This window comes from Varroa destructor, unplaced genomic scaffold (genome assembly GCF_002443255.2).
Source record: "Varroa destructor unplaced genomic scaffold, Vdes_3.0 BEIS01000001.1, whole genome shotgun sequence".
In the NCBI taxonomy this organism is placed as follows: domain Eukaryota; kingdom Metazoa; phylum Arthropoda; class Arachnida; order Mesostigmata; family Varroidae; genus Varroa; species Varroa destructor.
In genome coordinates, this window is record NW_019211454.1 from 31688587 (window position 1) to 31708538 (window position 19952).

At 39.3% G+C, this 19952-nt stretch overlaps 1 protein-coding gene and 1 long non-coding RNA gene across 17 annotated transcripts in view; one reads left to right on the forward strand and one right to left on the reverse strand.

Moving 5' to 3' along the window:
• Nep1 (M13 family metallopeptidase neprilysin 1) overlaps positions 1–13215 on the reverse strand; it is a 150862-nt gene extending 137647 nt beyond the window's left edge. For 9 of the 16 annotated variants that reach the window (XM_086978400.1, XM_086978399.1, XM_022788355.2 and 6 more), the window contains exons 1-2: positions 12837–13214; positions 12028–12186 (exon numbers count right to left, since the gene is read on the reverse strand). In XM_086978400.1, the coding sequence (XP_086834526.1) occupies positions 12028–12186; positions 12837–12880 (203 nt within the window). In that variant the 5' untranslated portion in view covers positions 12881–13214. Of the gene's footprint in view, positions 1–6691; positions 6724–12027; positions 12187–12283; positions 12733–12836 lie in introns of those variants that run through there. The other 7 variants (XM_086978397.1, XM_022788350.2, XM_086978396.1 and 4 more) reach the window with 5 other exon arrangements.
• A 161-nt stretch (positions 13216–13376) lies between these two features.
• Positions 13377–15512, forward strand: LOC147758515 (uncharacterized). The gene is made up of 4 exons (XR_015319815.1): positions 13377–13620; positions 14068–14203; positions 14323–14393; positions 15408–15512. It is a non-coding gene; the product is annotated as an uncharacterized LOC147758515 (long non-coding RNA).
• The last annotated feature ends 4440 nt before the right edge of the window (positions 15513–19952 follow it).

Consider the following 19952-nt stretch of genomic DNA (forward strand, 5'->3'; position numbering starts at 1 on the left):
ATTCAACGACCAGCGAGCTACCAGTTTAAAGAGTACCCAATTTAATGAAATCTGCTAGTCTTCGCTTGGTTAGTAAGCTTCCTGCAACCATCTGTAGCGCGTATAATCTGCAGCAAATACAGTCAATGAAAACGTCCGGCAACTCTTCTCTTGCATGTTCGAGCGTCTATTGCTTTTTTGGCCATATGACAAACAGAAAGAAAAATAAGGTTCCTAAGTAGAACTAGCAGTGCCTATTGTTGCTCTACACAGGTGAGTGTTCAAGACGAATCCAGTTAGCGCCAAACATTACCCGAAACATCTTTGTCTCAATAAGGGTTCTGCTATTTGCTAAAAACAAGCTTGCAATCGAAACTGAGATAAGTTCACAGTTATTTGTATGTCTTAAAATAGCGACAAATAGAGCGTGTTTATTATTATTCTACAAACGGTAATTTACGATCGTGTGCGCAGTCGAGGACAGCACAGACTTTTTTGCCATAATTGTTGATATGATTCGCCTATACGTGCCTTCCAATCGCTTGGTTACAGATCGTGTTTTAACGTGTAGCAATTTCAATTGAAGCTTCGTTCTGCTCTGTACTATAGACAGGAGTACGAATAGTCGGCCTAGCTTTCGTGACGCGAAGAATCGCTTATAGCACAATATGGCATTATTAGTAACTTTCTAATCGTATAAAAAAGCGAACACACTGAGAGACTTCTAGGTCAGACATCGATGAAGCATGATCTTAGCAACGCCGCACACCTCGACCCATGTATCAGACATATACTCATCGAACGTGACTGAGCCTTAAGTTATTTCAGTGTGCCTATTATAATCACTTGGCAAACCTTTTTGTATTGCGGATAAAATGCTTATGCGAACATGCAAAGTATGGATTGTCTTGTTTGCTGTGGTACGTTATGCGTTATATTCATTAAGCCTATTTTACGCAACTTATTTTGACTGAGCAGCGTTGAAATTTACGAGAACTCACGCAAAAAAAGTTCAGTAAATGCGAACACCTACGAAATCGTAACGTGACAGCACACGGAAACGCGTCTTTGCAGCGCGACAAGAGGTATGATCGATATATTCTTCGTGTAGATATATGTCGAAAGTAACAGGCGTTTCCACTGCAGCTGCGCTCTGTCCGTTAATGCAGCCTGACTTCGTCTCTATGGGACGACTCTCTATCTATTTTTGATGTGTGACGGCTTTCGAGTCCAATGCAATTTTAGTAGTAGATGCTTGACTGTCAATCATTGATCTTTTCTACGCGAAAATTAGAATTTACCTGCTACTCATCCTGCAGCGTATGGTACTTGGCTCAAACACACATATCCTATGCTGGCATATTATATCCTCGGTATCCATTTGGAAAATGTGTGTGAATTTTCTACAATTGTTTAGATAAGGTGTCCTCTAGGACTACACGAAAAATTCGTCTGCCACTACGCGTGCCTATCGTACAAGAGGTTTATTTAGCGGTACGCGCCTCTTTCTTATTTGTAGAGAATATACTCAACGGATATGTTTCTAACGATGAAGCTAACTGCGTACTTCCGTACGATTCCAGTTTTTTAAAGTTTTAATTTAGGAAACCTCGTTAACGTTATTTACAATATATTATTTTGAACTAAACTGCCTTTGCATCCGTATGCCTATTTTTCGACCTGAAACCTTTGACATTCTGGAGAATATTATACAATAATATATATAAACCGTTACATAAGCCAATCGACGCAGTGCTGACCTTATTAACTATGACTGAAAATATGTGGGTACTCATTTGCAAACAGAACACCCACACCTTTTCTGTTTCATAATGATAAAAAACATTTTTACAATGTTTGCTTTGTAAAGTACGAAGTTAATGTTATAGTTAATCAGAAGATTGTTTTTTGCATTCAGCCGAAGCGAAGTTGTTTGCTGCATAAGAATTATCAGAACGGGTGTATATATGCATAATCAGAACGCACTAACGAGAATTCGAGGTCGGGGCAGTTTTGCATTGGCCAAATAGACAAGAAGTTAAATTTGCAATAGTTTTTCCTCTGATCGCAAAATCGCCGAATCCGCACAGGTGTCTCCGAATTAAAGTGCATTGAAAGTTCTCATCGGCGGCGAGCGCCACGACCGATCATATGCGCTGCATTCATCAACTGCCTATTATAACCTATACGTATCCGGTAGAAACCTACGTGGAGATGTACACACAGTAGCTGTTTCCAAAAGATCGTGTTGATTGCGATGCTTAAATCAATGGAAATGTATAAATATCCCATGATTTTGTTTCCGATACAATCGTCGTATTATACACTCTGTAAAAACAGCGCATGCTAGATTTGAGCAGAAAGCTTGAAAAACCTAACAATCAATGATCGGTTCACGAGTGATTATGTCAATGGCTTAAACTGAAGTTAGAAATAAACTCTCTACAAATATAGGTTAGCCCTTTTGCTTATGGTCAAAAGTTATTTTCTGCAATAAACAAAGCGTTTTGATATTTTCTGCCGCGGTGCATGTCTGATACCATAAACAACCTTTCACCAACAACATACGAATAGTCTAAAATGACCAAATTAATCAAATATTGCCAGCTACTGAAGAAAGGCAGCCAGAGAACATTATGATATACAACACGACGCAATTACTGTTCTTTTCTTAAAGAAAAACCATACGACTGGCTGCTATGAAGTCGCAGGCTTTGAGTGAGACAAGGGACATACGTCTACACGCTTAGTCAACGGTGCTAGTCATCTTATGAGAACAAAGTTACCAAAAAGACTAGGATTTCCCAAGTGCGATAGATGCCATTTCCATTCTATTTGTCCGCTTAACTGAATAAATCCGAAATGGATCTTCTTTTATTATATATCCAGGCAAAAAGAAGTCTATTAGTACTATACATTTCACACTTGTGCAGCATTGCAACATGTCAATGTCATAATTTCCTGAATGTCTTTGCTGTCCTTAAGAAGAAGAAATAATAAGATGTACGATTTCAGCGCGGGCTTAACGACAATCGTTTAAAGAAAAATCGAATCGGATGCCAAAACTTGGGCAGTTCCTGGGTCCCTGGGCAGCTAGAGGGTCCTCATTTCACCGCTAAATTAGCGGGGGACGATTGCATTCAAACGCGAACTTATATATATGTAACCTCTAAACTCGTTAAAATGTACACAGACAATAGTCGACAAAACAATTTGAATTGCCACAGAAGTCATTGTTGTAGCTATTGATTTGTTTAGACCTCATTGACGCAGGCATTACAGCTTGTATTATAGGAATCATGGCGAGGGTACTATTACCGTGCTCCTCTTACAAATACATTGTGTAGGCGAATTCACTCTTCACTGCGATAAATTACGTGCACCCTGCTACTTTAAGGAGCGTAAGATGAAGACTCTTTAATTGGACTTTGGGCCACCCTATATATATATATATATATATATATGTGATTGAATGGTATATGGTAACTCTACGTATACCGTTGTTAAACAGAAAAACAGGAGCCAAGCAGCATTAAAACTATCAGGAAGACGCGAAGAAATAACGTAGAAGCTATAGAATCACTTAAGCTGTAAATTTTAATTAATGATCACCAAAATTTAGGTAACAGCTCCTTGTTTATTTAGAAGATTTATCTATTTCTTAACTCTCAACTAAGCTAGAAAAACGTAACGAGCATACTTTAGACATCTCGAGATAGTGCTTTATTCAGGTAACCCACTAAAGAATCATGATAAGAAAACTACGTTTAAATCTCTCGAAATAACTATATCATGGATTGGATCATGTACAAGCTTTAGCTTCTACGTTTAAATTTAGGTTTGATTTTTAACACCAGTACCGTTAATGCGCTGCTGTTTCCTATGATTAAACCTTATAGCACCAGTGTGCCCGCCCAGGCCCATTTCCTATGGAACGGTGGAGACCAGTCTTTATACTTTACAAGTACAGTAGAACAAACCCCGATTGAATGTATTTTATGTTCGAAAAAAATTTCAACCTTCAGGATTCAAGAACGGAAATCGTTAATTTTTCATTCGAACTTCAATGACAGAGTATTCACATACCCTGAACAAGCTTGAGAAATATTCTCGTATAAGCTTTTTAGGGTTTAGGTTGACCTAGTCCCTAGGACCATTTCGGATATATACAACAACAACACTATAAGTAGCACAATAAATACAACCTGTCATATGCGTCGTTTTAGCATATTTATACGCTCAGCAAAGTTACAATTAAGTAATGTTATTGTCATCATCATGTAACCCCTTCTAAGTCAATGTCAGACCGTCAAATGAGTGAGAAGTATAATTTTCCCTCGTGACGGCTAATCATGTACCTTGGCTTTCGAGGCCAAGCCCATACGGGCGCATAGATCACTCGACTCTTAGAAAAAATTAAAAATCGATTTCGCAGACAAAGTCTCGTTTAATATAGTAAGCAAATACAGTGTAATAATAGAGTACTCGCCTTAAAATACTTTTCAGTAAATTTTCATTTCTCATAACAGAATCTCAAATGGACTTGTTAATTCTATAAGGTCAATCTGAAAAATACTAATTTTAACTACCTTGATAAATTTTAAGGGAAAACGCTATTTTCAGTTTTACCTAAAACAATTCACGTTTATAGTTTCTTTCAAAATTTACTTGAAACATACGTCGATTGATATATATGAGATTCTGTAAAAAGCAAGCAAAGTATTTGTAATTGGGTATGAAGCCGAAATTTTCCATAATAAACGTTTCTTGAAATCAGGACTATGATCTATGCGGCCTTACAGGTGTCGCCTTAAAAAGCTTAGATACGATCATGTAGATCTCCCACAAAACTATGCATGTCTGTTGTTTGTTTCGCAGCAGCTCAACGTTCACAGATGTCAGTGAGAAAACGGATCTTAAGTGTTTCGAATCTTCTATAATGAGCACACTTGTCCCGCAACGAACATCGTTGCCTGCAGGTTTCAAAGCACACCAACATCTGTAACTGCAGTAGCAATAATAAGATTGCATAGCAGTCGACGCCAAATTCTTCAGCTGCGTCTCTCAAATGGGGGCTTCCGTGTTTAACGGTGGCTGGTGCTACAACTTCTAGTTTGTCGTCGTCCACATAGGCTTCCGTTCGTTGCATCGTCGTTATTGTCGTTGATATCAGAGACAAGGCTGATATAACATTACCGAACGGGAACCAGTGCCTGCTCGAGAGGAAATTTTCCGAAAAGGTAATCGCCACCATCATCATTGTAGCCGGCTTTCTTCGCAGCCTTTCAAAAGCCGTCGTCTTTTGTTTGTTGTGGTTGTCTTTTCGTGTTTCTTCCCCCTCTCGATCTGCCCTCTCTTTTCCCTTTCGAACTTTTATAGTCCCGTTAGCACTTACTTGCTAAGACCATCCTAAAGGCGTTTTCCAACTCCTCTCTTACCTCCTTGTTTAAATCCGGATTTGCGACAACTACCTCAATACACCGACTAGTAGAAGCAGCAGTCTGGTCGTTTCCGAAGCCCTGGCTAAAATACTCAGCACAGTCGTCTAACCCTATAAGAGCCCGTTCTAGCTTCAGCTCCTTCTCCACCTGGTCCGTATTCTCGATAGCCGTCGGCTTTCCGTACAGCCTGGTTTACATACTTTTTCAATGTCCCACTTCCTGAAGTTACTGAAGACTGTTGACCTCGGTTCGATGTTCGTTCCAACGTATCGTTGCACTGTGACGCCGCTACTGGCCACCCAAATATCGTCTTTCCCTCTTTTGAAACTGTGTTTGTTTGCATGAAACCCTTCTTTGACGGTCACCACACTCGGCGCTTGACTCAGGCCGAAACGCCCGTTCTAATAAAGAAATGCGATGTATGCTGTCACCAGAAAGAAGCATGCAAAATGACGGGAGACAAGAAGCTTACAACCACAATAACACTAGGCCGATTTAGCTGTTGAACAAAAGGAAAATCCCATAGTTGCAATGTCAGAAGCAATTTCGGTGTTGCAAATAGAGCGAAGAAGACGTCGAGAACATATGGTGGCGATAGCAGCAACAGTAGCAGCTTAGCGCTTAGGCCGGACAAGCTGGCATTTTGGTCCAAATGCATACGATTACAATGCATAAGTAACGCGAAAGGAAAAAAGAGCAGTGAGAGACCAACGAGAAAAATGTACAGACTAGTAGTGGCTCAACTGGTCCATCACCAGCGCTGTATACCACGTTGGACAGTGCTGCTTACCGAGAAGTTACATGCACCTGGCGACGGATGATACGTAATTATAGCGAGTACATCACGTACGAATACAAGATGAATCCGCAGTAGTCGATCTGCCTGTATTAGATAAAGTTACTAATAGAAATGGTCGAACTCTGAACTAGCGCAACTTCTCTTAAACTGAACGATTAGCAACGGATGTCTAAATGCTGAGTGATGATTCGTTGTTAGCTAGTCGCATAAAGTACAGTAGAACTTCGTTAACAGCTCTACCTTAAAGTATACAGGTCTGATTATAAAATACATATCCCAAGTAGGTTAGGTCTGAACTATGCCAAACCAGAATGACGTTTGACAACACTTACCGAATATCAGGGCCTTTAAGTTGTTCGCACCTGTCACCAATGCAGACCTAATATTTCCTGTATTTTCCCCAAATGCCATTCTCCTACATATATCTATGTATATATATATACGCCCTGCAGTACAGTATATATGGTCTTACCTTATAGCCTCCCACTGATGATTAGGGTTAACCTGAAATGTAAGTAATTTGCTATCAGACGTCTTCTAGCGTGCCTAATGAGCCATGTAGTGCAGCGTCATTTCCCACTTTGATTCTACATTTGTGTATTGGTGTTGACATATCGAATATTCAGCGATTTATTATTCATGACCTGTTACTCATTGATATTCAGCGCTGACATGTACACAAAGTGTGAACAGATATCAAAGCGCCACTATTCATGCTAATATGTATGCCTGTGCTAACCATTGCGATACGGCAGTTAGGTACTATATGTACCTAGTTCTGCTACCGTTAATAACCTCATTTCTAACCTAGCTCAAAGGCTCCATAGAAGAATGGAGAACCTCTTTTGCAACTCTTTTACATTCGGGCGAGTGTAAGAAACTCTACGCTGGATAACGCTACGTTCGAGTTTACTGCTCAACCGTGCACCCTTAGCCGCTGGCGTTATTTAGTTACTTTACGCACTTTAAGCGTTAAGAGAAACAATTCACAATTTTCTATTCGGCAGCTTTAGTAGTCAGGTAGTTGGTTCAGGACAAAAGCAGGCGCTATTAAAAAATTGCTATTACCACCACTCCTACGGCCAGAAGCACGCACGCAACGAAACTAGGTATCCGCCTTATAGGCGCAGAGTCTACAAATATTTGAGTCGCAAGGCATTACCTTAAAATAGCAGACGTAATCGTTAAAACTGGAACTTCGGGGCGTCTAATATGTATCAACAGACAGATAATGAGGATGTATATATATAAGCCGTCAAACGAAACATAAGTCGAAAGGTACCGTACAATCTGTTGAGACGATTCCCGTCGCTCAGCCGTGTCGCTAACTCTCTTTATTTAAGCCCAGGCCTCTATGTTTGTGGTTCGGAAATTCAGATAACGTATTCAGATAGACTCTTTGGAGTCGAAAACAATAGGCATAAAAAGTAACCAAATTCTCTGCTGCAAATTCTACTGTTAGATATATGTTTGTTTTCATATAGTCGTACTGCTTTTCGTAGTATTATTATAGTATTGCCAACGCATTATTAATATAGTATTTAATTACTTAAGAGTAGAACCAGTCTGGTAATGATGGCCTTGGGTGTAAGTTATGGCCTTTGTTAAATATGCACGTCCGATATCTATATGTGATATCCAAGTTCGATATATGCCCGTTATGAGGGGAATTTTATGATTCTTTGTCGCATTAGGTGAAGGTGGCAAAAATAAGACATAGCCAAAATTATACGTAACCTAAATAGTGGGAGTACGTATACCTGAGTGTTCACTGGCAGAATTCAAATTAATAGTGAATAATTCCATTCCGAAACGCGTTGGCTTGCTGAGATGTTTGCGATCCATCACAAAACATCCTCCCTAATAATTCGATGGACAGTTTGTGGATGTCACCAATTTTCTATTCTAGTCAAAGTAAACTCAAGCCTTCCGCGAGTCCTGTCGCCACTATATGCCAGTCACTAACGCTAGCTGATAACTGATAGTAACAGAGCAAGGAAAAGTTTTTTCACCGGGACCGATATGTCGTCTATACGAGGTAAACGTTTTGTTTTTCCGTAGAGAACTTTTTAAATGAACACATAACAGGGCCTTATGTGAACTTTAACATTTCGGGCAGAAGCGTCCATCGTCATTCAGGGTTACGAAGCAGACAAATACAAATTTAATGGTCGAGCCATATTTCCAAGGTAGCCACAGTAATCAATCAATCAATCAATCAATCAATTTTTTTGTTTGAGTAATCAAATTACTTTACTATCGTCGAACGAAAAAGCTGCGACGTTTTCATAGCTATAACACGCTTCGTAGAGCCATTGTCGAAGAGAGGATCAGCTTATCTTTTATCCGGAAAAAGCGCGACAAACATAATCATTCGGGTACGAGCCCCCAGGGATGGAGGGGGCCGTGAAGACTGAACATCTTAGCGATTTAATTATGCTGACAACTGGCCATCCCAGCTTCAGAGAAATTAGCCCTGGGTTAAAGAAGTCCTCTTGGTACAGTGCTTTCGCTCCCTGCATCTACCTAAAAGTTAATCTGAGGAGAATGCCTTGTACAAAAATTCTATTCTGTATGAATAAATTCGGTTCAGTGTGGCGCTGCAATGATCAGATTTTTTCAAAGGGTTTCTGCGCTCAAATCTCTAGTCTGTATGATAGCAAAATGTCGTAATAAGACAATTTATACTTTACTGCACTTGCCAATCGATTACGAACTCCGTCCTCAGGCGTTACACTGTGAAACACTAATGCTACCTCTTGGTAACCTAAGTAAATGTTTGAGGTGAGACGTTCGATTCTTTCCATTGACAGTTGCTTTAAACAATGATCTACAGTACGAAAAAAAAAAATAGTTCCAAGTATATTTAGTGCTACTGATTATCGCTACCGATGCACGCAAAATCCAGGCTTGAGGTCACCAGCTTGGCTATGTATGTACAAAAGTATTCATGTATATCTATGTGCGTGTTAATAAAGTACGGGATAGTTCCACACTATATCTGAATTTTCGATTATTTGAATTCTGTATTTAATAGATAAACAATTGACGATTCCTACACAGATGTCACTACCATCATTCATCTATGTAAGAGAGGATTGCCGAAATGCAGCTGGCCTTTTCTAAAGATGCGTAAATAAACGGTGTTCTTAATAGGCCATCAAAGCTCCAACTCCAAATGTGTACTGCAAAACCTAGACAGAGATTGAGATATCACATGTATTCGAGTCGCCACCATGAACTTTATATGTAAAATATAGGTGGAACAGAAACTGTAAGTTTTAGCAGCCGATGTTCAAGCAGCCATACGTGTCTATGTTTTAAACAGTTTCGGACGCAATGCGCAAATGCGACAGGGTAACTGCGTGCACAGACCATATTATTTCGCCTCGCCATCCGGAAATATACAGATTGTCTTTGCCAGTTAGTAGCTTCTCTTGCTGCAAGACTAAACTATATATATATATATATATCTTCATTCAAAATCTCTCGGCACCGTCTCGCGAACCGTCTTTTCATAGTGGGCTTCTTGCAAAACGCCAATTGGAAACCCTAAACTTCGTTTTCTCTAAGCAAATTGGCCACATACGTAAATTGTCATGAATTAGGTACGTTGTAGTCCATAATATTGTGTCACAAGATGCCACTTTAAAGCAATTGATGTACGTATAGCCGAAATGTTTCTTACAGACACTTGTAATATGGTGTCGCCATATAGCTATGTAGGGATATTAAAAATTCAACCCTGTTAAAATCAAAAGGTATCAGACATCTGGAGCTGAGACTTCCCTTGGGACATCTTGCGAATAGCAAGCCCATCTTATTTTTAAAGCCTCTATTTAATTTGCCAATATGGCTCGAAGTTACGACAACACTTTGTTGCCAGTTAAGGTACATTGTCCCACAAATCACAACAATAACTTCCCGTGCTAAATTCAGTAGGTCACATTCAGCAGTGGCCCTAGATACTATTACAGTTCAAAAACTAACGAAAGTCAATGGACCTATATATAAGAAGATAAAGCTATCTTCTTATTTATTTAGTTGATTTTGTTTTGAAACGTTTGCTTTATAGCCCTTGACCTTATTGGACTGCGTTTGTTATATTAAGGCTAAATAGAAGGTTATTATAAATAAATAAGGATTTAGTGTGTACACAAATTTTAAATATTTTCAAAAAAATATTATTTTTCTTCCTAGATCCCTGAGAAATCCCCTCAGATGTGTACAAGTTGATCAACAAAGCAAACCGTCCATGATGGAAAATAAGCTTTGTTGTGAATCTCCGTTGTCTAAACTTTACATTTTACCATATCAATTCAATGTTACACTAGACCATGTGTAACTTCTAAAAATGATAGTGGAATAAAGAACCTTTTAATATCGAGATGTCTACTAATGTTTGATTTCTCGTTACTTAGAGATTTTTAGCTTAGAGGGTGCCAGGCGACATTGTCTCAACGACGTTGCTTACAAAAACAATAGCTTCAACATATGGAAATCGATCGAGCACGACGAAATGCGTTTGCTATAAAGCTTGAATTTCCTATGTAGGAATCGCCTGTCCATACGTGTAGCACGTAAGAGATGGAGTAGTGCGACACACCGACTTCTTCCTGCAACCAAACAGATCAATAACCTGGGTCGTTCTACGAAGGTTCGGGCAACAGTTTACTTTCTAATCTTGTTGAGCCTCTTACAAGGCTGGCCAAAGAATCGTCCCGCGGGTTCTGCACGAATGCATACAGCTGGGAACGTCATATGAAAAATCGATGCGTGATCAGACTACGCGTTTATGCGTTCGAAAGCAAGTAGCTGTCAGTACGGTTCGTCGTTACCATAGAGGAGATGCTATAGCTTATAGCGTCGACTTACTGTGCTTCGTAGATGTACAGCTTTCCAGACTTTTCAATCCCACAAAACGTACGAAGCTATAAATCTCAAAATTAACAAAGAGTAAATAGCTTGGCGCTATTTCTGAAAAACTGTGAAAAAAAAAGATAAAATAGATGTCGATTAACTGCTTTTACAAGAATAGTTTTAATCCTCCATCGTGCTAATAAATACACCAGACAGTTTTACTCATTCTCTTATCGAAAATGGCCTTTGTTCCTGAGTGACTCTGCATATCACCACCATGAAGCTTCGTACGTTTCTGCTGCTATGATTTGAATCGATACTACTTTTATAATATTATCTGTCTTTACAGTTAGTCAAATTGCTAAGTTATTCCCATCCGACGACAACGTACGCGATCACACCTTTTGCAACGTACGATTGTCCAAAGTGTGAGCTAGAGCTGATTCAAATATCCAAGACCTCATGGACCAGAAGAACGCACGCAATAGTTCCCTCACAATAACATTTTTGATTTTCGAACAAAGATAAGATGGTCAGCACAGGGTTTAGGAAAACAGCTGAATGAAGCCATGTTGAACAAATTTAATGGCGTTTGAGTACGGCTGAAGGTTCCACATCGGGCTTAGTTTTTAGTGGTTTTCAGTGAAATTTTATTTATTAACCTTTGCTGGTAGAATTGAGAGCTTCAGGTGCAGGTCAACAACACAATATTTCAAGATTAGAGCACATATATCGAACCATTTAAAACACTGCGTCATATAAGTTTTTCAAGTTCGTAAAACTAACTATACTTGTTCTACTACTCACCAGGTGGTTCGGTATTCGTTAGAATATAGAATAGGTGAACGCAATGAAAAAAAGTCAGCTGCGCTACCCTGCTGCAATCCGAGTGGTCTGACGTTTAAACGATTTCATTAGAGCTTAATGACATAAAAACCTTCGAGATACCTGAAAGGTCGTCGTTTAATCGTATGACCTGTTGTGATTGTGGCGAGCTGATCACCAGCTTCCGTGAGCGCAATCTCTGTAGTGTCGTCGCTCATGTTGGCGTCCGGCAATAATGTCTCGCGGGAGTAACAATTCCTCAGTTTGTACGCTTCCGGGGCACTACAAAAACCAAGAAACAATAGGTTTTATACTATTTGCGGACGATTCAGTCAATTAACGATTGAAGGGTTTTCCGATTGCTTATTAGTAATATTACCTCAGTCTTTACAGTTTGCCAGCGATTCAGCTTCCGTCAACCACACGCACAAAGAGAGAGCCACACTGATAAGGATTTCTTGCCCACAACGATCTTACATATTAAGGGAACTTTCAAACAGCCTAAAGATCCTCAAAGGGAACATTTTACTCCTAGAGGACGTGAATCAACAGCGGTCGTCGGCGGGGCGTGTTAGATCAATGTTATATTGCTTATTCATTTGTTTTCGTAATTATTTTCCTTTTAACCAATGAACACAGTGAGGGGGCATGTAGACACACTCTTATTACTAGATCCGACACCCTCGGGCTTGTCGCTTTTAGTAGCTAATTTACTTCCACAAAAACAAACACATATTTGTTGATGTCTTTTCTCCTTCTCTTCTGATTCTTTGCTTCTACCGAACAACGATGCGAGTAACAGAACCCGAACGAGCACTGCATTATTCACTGCAATAACACACTATTCTTCAGTTTTTTCATTGAAATGTAAACGTTTCTCAAATTACTTTGCCGATAATTTGTCCTAGCGTAGTATGCCTGAATTTACTTACTTAGGCGTACGCGAACTTGCAACAGAGAAAACGCAGCGCATCATAAGTTTGGCCTACATATGCTGGCACTGATGTTTTCGCGAGAATTAAGTGTAACGTGGTAGAACTCGTATTCGAGTATGGCTACAACCAGCAACAAGTAGCGACGAGCGAAAGCTTTTTCTGTACAGGAGCAGGACTGGCAAAAGCGGCGAAAACTAGAGCGACAAAGGAGAAGGCCAACGAAAGGATTTTAATGTATCTGTTACCACCACCGCTAATTTTTCAACAACAACTTTAATTTTTTCCCGTGTTTTATCCTCCTTGGGACACGACAGTTCACAGCAGACCTCCAGCAATAACTATGGGCGTCCTACTAGAGGACCACCATGCTCTTCTTTAATCGTGCACGCTGGTTTCGTACCCCCCCCCCCCCCCAACTATGCCACCAAAGCTACGACGGTGGAAGGCAAAGGAGAGAGATGACACGGCCCTCTCCGTAGAAAGGAAGGGCCTTAGCTGATATTCTGCAAGCAGACTCAACCACTTGGTAATGGGACCTGAGAGCCGGGACATATTTGCTAATCTTGGGGCCGACAATGGCCAACAGGCTGCGACGTAGGCTGTGAAACCGAAAGATATGCTACATATGGCTGCAATAGTAGCTGCAGTATTTATTGTGTTAACGCTGATTGTAGAAAGCGTAGGACTAACACGAATTCCTGCAATATACAAAGCTTCTATTCTTTGTTGCGTCACCACGAACTATTGAAATTTATGGTTTTCTGCCGCACTTTTCTCATAGGTATGCCGCCCCGCCTGTGGTCGCATAACTGTGGAAAAACATCATAGTCGAATAAATCCGTAGTTGTTTTGCCTAGCTTTCAGCTTCATTGTAGTTGGCAAGGCGGCCTGTAGTGAATACTGAGCGAAGCCTTGTTTGCGGCTAGATAAGTCTGAGTCGAAAAATGATGCCAGCATAAATTGTCGCTGCTATTATTGACTCGGTAAAGGACATCTAAAACGAGTGACACCTGCGCTGAACACAAGCATTGCACCTCTGTATTATGCAGATTGTTTAGAATGAAATTCTTTGTTTAAACTTTTAAATAAAGTTAAATAAGCTAACACATCTAGCTCTGTTAAATATTTACATTAATGCCACTAGCAAACTAAGTAAAGTTCAATATACTCAAATCTACCTAATAATCATTCAAGCAGTTGCTATATAAACATATGTGCCTGATTGTAGGTTCTACGACTGCGGTCCGGTACGAACCTTGTTGTTGTATCGTTCAACAACTCAATCCCAGCGGGTTAAAAGCGCCGAATTAAATTGAGGAGTGACCTTTTATGAGGATTTCTTCAGCAATTACTTCTGCCCTATCGTAAGTGTAGCTTCCAATGCATTTCAGTCTTATGTGCTTAAACTCTATAACACAATAAGCCGTTTCGTGCGCTATTTGACCTTTTATTCGTTATTTGATGCTTTTACCTCTCTAAATAGTGAAGTCAACCGTTCTTCATCGGCCATGTACAAGATAGGCCAAAGATCCCCAATCCATATGTGTGAAAAAGGTAACTGCTTTTCTTGGTACGCAATTTTTTTTCGTCATAGCTAGCTCTCAGCTGTCGTTTCTATGATAGACTTCACTACCTTTGTTTAGCGTTGCTTTATATATCTCCATATAAGGAACTCAACACGGGCAGTCTAGAACGACCAGGAAAGAAAAAGGGGGTTGTTCTATTTATCGTCTTTTCAACTGTTCGGATTTTTACTGGATCAAAAGGGTGTGTCCGCCCAGAGTCAAACCTAAACCACCTCTGTGGCCTCCAAATTTATAAACAATGCATTGCATTATGCCGGTGACCTCTCAACATACAACTGCGATGAATGCCACGTCGAAGCTCATTAGAGTTGTTTTGCAGCAGAAATGGATTTTTCCTTTTGAAACTCTGCTACATCCGATGTCCCCTTAAGACAACTATCCACAAATTATAAAATAATTAATATTAAAAAATCATATTGAAATATGAATATTGAAACAAATTTAAAGTCACTACTGCTAACAAGCTTTTTCTCTAACGGACAATTAAAAGATGTTCCGTGAAAGTTTTGTTAGCTTTTTTATTGTAACTTGACCATGAGTAGCTATAAATATCCAGCCCAACACATCAATTATCCGCACGCAACTGTGCATCAACTTGCAATTCTATAATTCATAGTTATATTAATGTTTTGAATAGGCGGGTTCCATTTAAGCATCGGTGACGGGTTGCTCTACCTTACAATAAAGTATCTCGCTTTAAAATTCCTAAATAAAGCGTTGAGTTGCTTTTTATCGAACCGCAGATTAGGACTGAAATAAAGCGTCCATATTAATAAGTCCCCATTCTGCCTAGTGATTATCAATAAATCAATCAAACATATCTGTTCACCTCAGCAGTTAGAATTCCCATCTTCCATTAGGTTGGAAGTATTGGCTCTTCTTGTCAAATTTCGCTATTTCAGCCTCATATTTTGCATTGTTTTTCAAAGTGTTTAAATTAAATAAACAATTTGAGTTTTTTGTTCCATACTTAAACCGTTAGGCATTGCTTCAGACATGCCGCGCCAGATTAACGAAGATCGAAGGTGCGTGAGTACGAGGCCGAAAGTGCTCCCGTAGTAGAAAGTGTCCTAAATCTTGAAGGAAGCGAAGCGCTTTTAGCCGAAGTTTGGGTCTAAATAAAACCTTTAGAAGACAGCCAAGCATGAGTATACGAGAACCCTTGCGTCATTTACAAACAACCAGTTTGCATAAAAGTAATCGTATGAGACGGACTCTAGGCAAGAGGCATCGGACTTTCATGTACTTCATAGTTCTTTCTACAAATACACGTTAAAAGGTTTCTTATGGCCGAAATTGAGGGAATTTGACGTGGATAACCCAACATCGCCTACCATTGCACATAGGTCTTGCATAACAGGACTTACGAGTTGGGTTCTATGCGTCGTTAAAGCTTAGAGCTCTTACTCAAGCAATTTCGTTAGCAGGTTTAGCTCTTCCCATCGACCGCCGGATGACCGAACAAATGATTCCAAAATTTGAAAACGGACGAAAATGAGTCTTCGATTGTTTTGCCCCAAAGTAGTCGCAGCTTCATTGTTACTGGACTCACAAGCCGCAAGGTGTTGAAGAACTATAGATCATAACGAAAATTGCTTCAGCTGCTGGGGTCTTTGCACTGCTTTAGAACGTACATATTAAAATGCCGGGAGTAAGAGTTTTTTTTGATTGCGCACTTGTTACATAAATGCTTTATTTAACAAAACTCTTGTCCATGAAGACCATTTTAGTCGGGGTTACTTATTAATCTGCCCTCTCTACGTGTGTACATCTTATATAGTGTCTCGAAAAATGTATGCATAAATGATTATAAATTCAGTTTTTACTTACATAAAATTCATACATAAAAACAAATATTAATGTATGTGATATGAATATTTTTTAATTGCAAACGCATCTCCATAAAACGTAAAGTTGATCCTCTTATCGGAGACGTCCAGGATTCCCAGTGTTCTAGTTAATACATTGATGCTAGCAGTAGACTACTGATTCATAAATTCTAGCAAAAATTTCATTTAAATTTGTGTCGTAGGTTTTCTGGCGGAGAATTTACCCTTGAAGTATCCTTACAAAAAAAGGTCCATTAACGTCAGGTCTGAAGAGCGGGCGAAATATTTTGTGGTCCTTCTTCGTTCAGTTTATCTTCTTGGAAGATACTCAGCAAGATATGGTCTGTTCTGACATCAGGATGGTGGTTTGCAAATGTTCCGTCCTGTTGGAAACAAAATTTGTCATCGTCATCAAAATGAAAATGTAGTTAGTGTTCCTGCACAACGTGTGAATTTACAGTTGCCCCATAAGTATAATCATGCCGATTTATTATGTCGTTTAACCGGAACGTAGCTTCATCGCTCCAAATAATTTCCTTCAAGACCATACATCTTATTCACTTTCTTCTGGTACCATTCGCAAAAATTGTTTTTTTTTTTTTTTCGTTCTCGTCATCGATAATTTTTTCTATTTACAATGCCTTAAAATGAGATTGACAAATGATTTACTAATGACAAGCTCACGACTTACCTGCTTTTCAGATGCTTCGATACTACTTTAGAGTACTCCTTTTTGACTGGTAAAGCTTGTTGATATCCTTCGTGTTCCGAAACATCATTTGGACATTTCGAAGAATTTAAACTTATCTTTTGTCCTATGAATTGTGAGTCGCACAAGCAGATCCATCTGAAATTTTCTGCGATATACTTTTGTTTTGTACTTTTACTATATTTTCACATCTCCAATAACATTTTAAAACAAATTTTCTTTGTTCACTGATTGCTCTCATTAGTTCTAATTGATTACATCCTGAAACAATCAGGAAGTTACCTTTTTGAGAAACCGTGTATTTCTTAGGTTTCACTCAATTTTATACCTACAATGTAAACCTTTCAGAGGCCACACCTACTATAGCCTACTCTATGGAACGCTATATGGCTAGTGAAAAGGCAATGCTGCAAACATTAGATAGAGTAAATAGCCTTAAGTTGTCGATGCTATTACCGGTGGCGCAGTCAATTCGGCTCCATCGTACGTAAGGCCACTGTAGTGTTTAAATCGTAGGTTCTTTAGGTGCTCTTCTACAGTGACACGTTCCTTTAGCGGACGAGCACGAACCCTTGAAGCCAAACGGCAGGCCATTCACCTACTAGACTACTTCACTCAAGCATTAGGCTGGTTTGGTCTATACAGATCGTAAAATAACAGGGTGTTCGGTGAGAAACGACTAAAATGCCTGCTATTAGGCCATAACTTAGCATCCAATGTGAGGATGGCAAGGCAGTTTGTGGAGAACAACAATTTGCAAACGTCTGCATAAGGTAACTGCGACCATGGCCTAATAGATTACATCCTAGAACTTTAACGAACAAACAAGCAACGACCTAAGCACACAGATTTGGTGTAATTTAATATTTGCATCGGGATAACGGTTCCTGGAAGGTTTTTCTTATTCAGATCAGGCCATCTACCACCAGTATCCTAAACGAATAACTCCGTTTACAAAATGCAATTCATAAAAACACTCTAGAGTTTTTCGATTCATATACTCTCGGTAAACTCGGCCAACGGCCGTCAAATTAATGATTATACGGGTACGTATTTCTATCCCCTGTATAAGAAGCGACCAGATTCTTAGCACGTAATAAGTGAGCAGCCTGGGAACTTATGCTTTTCCATTGTTTCAACACGAACACCGTGCGTATTCTTTGTTAATTTCGTACAGCTGATAAAAATAACATCTTTTTCAGCATTGAGTACCACTGTACGGCAGCTAGTTACGTTTTTAGATATTATCATTTATGTCTAACAGATATTGATGCTATCTTTTGTACTCAAATATAGACTCCCTAAAGGGGTACTAAGTGTTATCATTTAAGACAGACGCCTTTGTTCTTAGTCTCATCAAAGCATATTTTGTGCCTATTGTCGGTATAATCAAATTAGCTGGACCGATTCAATTAATGCGCTACGTATGAGCTTCCCTAAACTCGTAAATAGTTAAACGATATCTCTGACGATAATTTTTCGAAAATGGATTAAAATAAGCTTCTTCGCTGAATCAACTATAACGCAAGTGTGGCAATATCTGCAAACAGCATCAGGTGATATAGCTACCTACCTATCTAAGGCACTGATAACCTCCAAAAAATCTATGGCCACTTTCTTGCGTTGAGTCGAACGTTATTTGCCCATACCTTTTGATGACCCACACTTGCTTACATCCATAATCAGTTTCCTTGTAACTTTCGCTGGATTTATCTAATTTTGCTAATATCTTTCCCGCTATTCATTGCGACGTTTTTTTCCTGATATCCTTGTTTTTTTTTTTTATCATTCTGTTCATCTACCTTGTTGTTCGTTTATACGCATGGGACTTGCCCGCCCACAACCGTTACCACATCGAAGAATATAGTTCCAACTGCTGTTTCGGGCGGTGCAATTGCAGTGCTGCACTTCTTTATCCTTCACAGATACAAATACAGATGCGTAACGATGTCGACGCTTTTATGATACTCTAATAAATCCTGCTCTTTTGTGTCGTCACATGGAGGGTCACGATTAACCTGATCCCGGCACGCTTAGACACGCACGCGTGAATTATAATCAGGGAAAAGAAGAATGAGGCATTCGGTATTATAGGCATCAATATAATATATAACATACACGTATCTAGATGAGTGCTTCGCACACCGAGATAGTATTTCACATTCTTTTTATTACTTTTTTTGTTTGACACAAGGATTGTTATTTCAGACCTTTTCTCATTAAGCTCTGAAATGTTTCGAGCGAGGTGAATCCCCCAGAAGTACGCAATACGGCCGAATTCGCAATGAGAAGCAGTTATTGTCTATGGCAGCGCTCCTAATAAGTACACAGATCGGGACATTCCCCCTATTCATAACAACTATGAAGCGTGAATTGCCTCAATCTAAATGGCATTATTAGATGATTTCACTATTAGATAAGCTTGTTATGGCCTTAGCAAACACCTTGGATCTGGATGAGGAACATTGTATATATAGAAAAAATACACTGATATGTTTGTATTTGTTACTAGTTTGCCTGGATCTCCTGTCATCGCAAGAATTTTTTGTAAACGCTGTTTATGCCTTTTTGAAAGTAATTGCAGAAGCTTAATGTACTCTTTCTACTTCTTAACACACAAATACGTGTAACCTAAGAGGTTCTCAGCAAAGATGGCATAATTGTTCCGTACTGGTTTTAGATCCAAAATTCAAATAACAATGCAGATAAAAACGGAAATTAAAGACGAACAACAGACGGCGAATTTCTAACGGATTTTAGCTTTCTTTCAATTGCCCATACATCCTGTATCAAAGTAAACGACATAAGAAGGACAACTGAGAAACACAGTCGGAGCAGTTCTTTAGCGCTCGGAACATATTCATCTCTTCGGTAGAATCTCGCTGATATTTTTTTTGTCGTTTTGCTGGAAATGCCAGTTATCGTAAATGAAAGCGAGCTGAAGTATCCGCCATATATAAAATGTATTATATGCGCAACATCGAACGAA